General features: G+C 43.5%; 1 protein-coding gene across 1 annotated transcript; it reads right to left on the reverse strand.

Moving 5' to 3' along the window:
• Positions 1 to 2,452: 2,452 nt before the first annotated feature.
• Positions 2,453 to 4,541, reverse strand: LOC121048335. Its single transcript, XM_040504546.1, has 2 exons — positions 4,409 to 4,541; positions 2,453 to 2,643 (listed from the first exon to the last, which is right to left on the reverse strand). Exons 1-2 carry the CDS (start codon positions 4,539 to 4,541, stop codon positions 2,453 to 2,455), a joined length of 324 nt encoding a protein of 107 aa, XP_040360480.1.
• Positions 4,542 to 5,594: the final 1,053 nt, after the last annotated feature.

Raw genomic sequence — 5,594 nt, forward strand, 5'->3', positions numbered from 1 at the left:
AATATTCGAAGTCCCTAGCATCGAGGCCACATATCTATTTATGGGAGGTATAATTGCGATGAACGTTTACATATGGTATTCAGTGGCAGAGTTGCGGTTGTTGTAGGGTGCCTCGTCGTCTGTCTGGCAGGATGAAGACATCCTTTATCGCACCATATGCCACCTGCGCGTGCCAAGATAAGATATAGACAAGCATTGGGAAAATAAACTACCTGAAGGCACTGACCGAAGCTTTGAGCTCGAGCCGGGAGACATCAGAGCGCGTACACTTTACAAACATAAAAAAAAAACGATGGGGAACGAAATGGCCGATATGTCATCGGTTGCTGTAAAGTCCATTGATGTGATTTTTTTTTTAATTCATTGAGGCACTTTAGGCTGTTGCTGTTCAGCGCACGCTATCTGGGAACCGCAGTTTTCAGTATTCGGAAATGTAGACCCACACCATCGATACCACTGATCTCTATGACATTTTGCTGGAACGCGCTGCTACGCGATTTTGGATACCGGTCGGCTATATTCTGGGCATACCATAATGATCATCACAGACGCTGGTGAAGCTGCTTTTGCTGCACTCCTCCAGTGCTGCGCGTCACCTATTCTAACTTGTATAGCAGTTTCCGCAATGTCGAGTTAGTTATGTTGGTATGCCCGTAAACATGACCGATCGGTGGTCGCATTTGCATGGTGGTAAGCGCGATACAGCAAGTAAGTTTGGGAATCAGAGTTTTAGAGTGTCATTCTTGGCAGACGATAAGAGATTATTCATTCTGAGCCTGCGCTGTATGCGGAGCGCGCAAATACGACTCTCAGTGACGTAATTTAAGTGTCATATATTAGCCTAAGCAATGCACACGCTTTTCTTTGGAATGCAGTATCTTTATTTAGCAGATTTTTTTTTCAAAGTAGTAATAACTTGTGCTCATAGGTTCATTGGAAGTGGAGACACCCCAAAAAATATATCATTTAGATTTTTCACCGAGCACTCAACGACGAACGTGATCATTTCAAGCATATGTCAGACTCTATGGCAGTGTCTGCTCTCGAAACATGTGAGGACACCGGGCTTGCCGTCAAAGTGGGTGTCTGTTGCTGACGATTTTCACAAGTTGTGGGATTTTAGAAAACTGTGTTGGCGCCATGGACAGAAAGCACCTAACCATCGAGTTCCCGCCGCTGAGTAGATCAACACATTTAATCCACAAACACATATTCAGCTAAGCAAATTGGGACATGCCAATTTCCCGCGATAACTTGCCTTTTTTCGTTTCTAAATATTGTTTTAAGAATAGTGTTTAAATTTTAAGCCGCACGTAGCATAATATGAATACATGCAAGAAAGCCACGCAGCAGCCTCTTCTTAGTTATGTTTTACGTCTTTCATGTAAGTAAATAACTCAATCACTCACACATCTGTCCTAATAAGTTTGCAACTGTGCTCAAGGTAAATTATTTCGGCAGATTCAAATTGTTTTCTGTGGCCGATCTGCCCCGCTACTTTATAAAACACTGCTCTGAATTACTTTGTTGACCAGCGCACTCCCTAATATAATCTTTTATGATATTTTTCAGGTCCTAATCGGTGCCGTTGACGCCCGGTACCACTTTTTGCTGGTGGATATTGGCCGTCCCGGCAGTAAAAGCGATGGTGGCATTTTATCGAGGAGCAAGATCGTGCTTAGCCTTGAAAATGGCACTCTTAGCTTTCCTTCATTGAAGTCCCTGCCTGAGACAAGCTAAAACATGCCTTGGAATACATATTAGCGCTCAAAACACAATGACAAAAACACGAGAGTCAGACACCACAGTGCGCACTGTGATGTCTGATTCTCGTCTTTTTGTCCTTGTGTTTTGAGCGCTAAAATGTATTCAGTGTTCTTAAACCGCTAGCCCAACAATATACTCTACTAAAACATGCCGTTCGTCATTGTTGGAGATGAGACATTTCCTTTTAAAACGTATTTAATGAAACCATACCCCAAAGTGGACATCAACAAAGGCCACCCCGATGAAGGCAGAGGACAAGCGTTCAAGAAGCGTGTATTTGACTACAGACTGCCCCGAGCCCGCAAGGTCTCAGAAACCGCTTTTGGAATTCTCTCAAGCCGGTGGAAATTTTTTAAAAGAATTTTCAAAGCGTCTGAAAAGAACACCGTTGCCTTCATAGGCGCCTGTGTTTCCCTTCACCATTTTCTGTTTCTGAGGTCCACAGCTGAAGCATTTACTGCCCTCCTGCACTTCTTGAGACGGAAAGTGACACGCGGATGGTTGAAGGGCCAAGTGGAGCAGAAAACACTGAAGGACGCACAGTGCTTCGACTGCTCCCTCGCATGACCAGCTTAGACGAACATGACCAGCCAGCGGCTCAAGTTCGGGATGGTTTTGTAGATTATTTTTCTGGTCAAGGTTCTGTCGAGTGGTAAAACGAGATCGTCATACGAGCGAGCTAGTTTTATTGCTGCACCACGTGTTCCCCTTCGTAGTCCAAGAGCCGCTGTTGCACGACGGATATTGCCCTGACGGCCTGCAGCCTAGGCATTTTTCTCAGTCGCCCTGCCACCATCATCCCAAAGTGGTGAAATTCGTCATTTGGGCGAGTCATCTGCTGCGCCAGCCTCGCTTCATTCAATCCTTGGAGGTTTTCTTTTAAGCAGTATACAGTGCCTTGGCGTCGTCTTTGTCTCTGAGATATATACTTTTAACAGTAGGAATAAGTTTATTTTCTTGAGATACGCTGCATGGTTTTCAAGTTTTATATTTTAACAGAATTGTATTGTTACGCTTGATTATAACACGATGTTGTTATAATGTGCGACCTCGTGTGTAGATACCCAAAATAAAAAACCAAGCAACTGACTTTTTGTTTTACCTCCCGCTATGCTTTATGAATTTCCATAATGGCGTAAACAAAAAAGGCGCGAAGAATCGGCGCACTCCTCCCTACCTCAATCATTGTTTTCTTTTTTAATGACACAATCCATTTTCTTACTTATTGATATACATGAATCAGCAAAACCTTTTAGCCTTGAGGTTCTCATTCAGAATACGAAATTATTCGATTTGTTCAGCAGCAGTAATTATGAGTTCTGAAAAGGAGAGCTGTAGATTAACGTAGATCACTAGTCGTAACCTTATATGCAGCAGACCCTTGGGACTCGTATCCATTGGTCGCAGTCACCCACAAATACATTTAAAGGAGAAAAAACAAGATTGTACAACCAAAGAAATCTGCAAGGATATACCTCGTAGTTCTTGTGACTCTTGTCTGCGCAGCTCAGTAAAAGAACATGCCAGATTGTGGCAGCTCAAAATGAAAGTGTTTAATACTGACGATACTTCTTTAATAAAGGCGCAAATAATGAAGAGAAAACATCAATTCAGTTTCAAATAAATTGCCTCTCAAATCCACTCAGGTTGTTCGTAGGATAAAAACAAATACTTTGTAGTACTAGTAAATTGTTTCTCTAAATATCGGTCCCTTAACAAATTACCTACAAAGAAATATTCCTGCATTATCGAAATAAATATCAAAACTCAAAATAACTAAAAAAAGAACAGCCAAACTTGCGTCTCACACCTCCCTGCTCTAAGGTATTTGTCCTGGATGCAGAAACAATGTTATTTTAGTAATCTTTCTACTGATGCAATAAATAGAATGAAAGCCAAGCTCACGCGTCTCCTGCAATCTCCGTTGTTGAACTAGTCTCGGAGCTGCAAATTACAATGTTTCCTTCAGAAAGAATACGAAAATCGCACCTATTTTTACCGATAGATGTGCATGTTGTAATATATTCGTGTATTCTAAACCAGAATCACAGCACTCCGAGACGCAGGTATGGTGACGCAAGGTTTGAGAGTGCCCTTCACTTACTTGTGGGCAAGAATTTCCGCTGCCGCGATGTGCTTATCAGAAGTTGTCATATTGTTGCTGCAATGTACCCCGCGGCAGAAGACAAATAGTGTCAAGCGCAAACTCAGAATTGATGCTTACGTTATGGAAGACACGCTGACATGAGCAGGGTGGTCTTCGTTCAAGCTGACAAAAGGTCTCGTTGAAGGGGTGAAGTTTGACAACGTCCTAGTAAGAATAAAGCAATTTCTAAACACGTTTAAATTGAACTCGATGTATATAAACCGTACGTACAACTCCTTTGGTACTTCCCGGCTTTTGAACAGGCAATCCATTGTTGGATAGTACTTCCAAGCTGGAGGCGAAGTGTAAGAAGAGTTTCTTTTCGTATTTTGCCCGAATCTTTGTTTTAACTTAGCAAATTTTCCTTTCATAGTTCGAAATGGATGAGGCGCCTCAATTCCCGAAATAACATTACCAGAACATTGCTCTTTCTCACACTATCTTTCATTTCCGCGCACTCATCATGCATATATGTTGTTTCAATCAAAACCTTACCTGATACCCCAAATTCCTTGCCGACCAGCTTCCACCGATTACTTTTTAACTGTGTGTCTTTGAAACCAGGGTCACACATGTCGAATAGAAAGCGACGAAGTCTTAATAAATTAATTAGACGCTCAAAGTCCATGACTCTGGGTCGCCTGCCTGACCGTTTACCTGGAGAGCGACTTTGTTAGTCCTCCTTTTTTCACCACCGCAGGAAAAGCAAAGACAACTGAATCGCCGTGCACGCGCTGTTCCGCTGCAGCAAGTATGGCGCAAAGAGCGTACGAGCGGTTACACTGCGCTGCTGAAGCGCTAAACGAGCGCTGCTAAAGCGCAAACCTAACGCTACGTCACGCGCAAGTCGGTGTTACATGAGCGCTGCTTCCATCGCTCCTGAGGCGCTACCTTAGCGCTCCGCCGTGTGTGTGAAACGACCTTTACATTGCCGCCCTCGACTCCTGCTTCAGTGAAACAATTGAGGAGGGCCAGGTAAAAAGGCGGCGGTAGCAAGCAGCAATATTTGATCACTTTGAATGCCTGGTGACTTGCAATAAAATTAATATACAACTGTCGAGTAAAAATAATGCCTCGGTTTAGAGAGCCGAGATCAAGTTACATATTTATTGAAAATTGTGCGAGCGGCGAGGAATGACTTCTAGTTGAACTTCTGAAATAATACAACCTCTACGCGAATTATTAGATTGGTGGACCACGACCAACCAGAATGGCAGAGCCTCATGAACTCGTTTATATTTGAAAAGTGCTGATATAAATGAGTCGTATTCGTATGGGCCTAGTGTGGCTTCAGCGTTAAACGGTACCCTGAATCTAAATTTAATAATCTCGATATGGAAGATTCTAAAACGGCATTAAAGCGGTCACATTATAGGTGAAGCTCCTTGGGAAGTTAATCTAACTCTGTGCGTCTGGTTTTGTAGGAAACCATCGTTGGAACTCGGTCCCAGTTTTGCTGTGCTGGACTACGGAACGGACATTTTTTCTACACTGCATCACTGCCGTGTCATCCTATCGTGGCCGCACGCGCTCGGTGTATCACCCTAGTAATCGACAGCCCTCATAATCAGCTGGCGAAACGACTGGAAGCTGTTTCAAGCGTCCAGACCAGTGTCCTATACACTCCGTGCGGGAACTATAGGGGGCGCTTTGAAAAACGCGCGCAGCGCCGCTAGCGGAG

Source organism: Ixodes scapularis, unplaced genomic scaffold, assembly GCF_016920785.2.
Source record: "Ixodes scapularis isolate PalLabHiFi unplaced genomic scaffold, ASM1692078v2 PGA_scaffold2__306_contigs__length_199485367, whole genome shotgun sequence".
Classification (NCBI taxonomy): Eukaryota; Metazoa; Arthropoda; class Arachnida; order Ixodida; family Ixodidae; genus Ixodes; species Ixodes scapularis.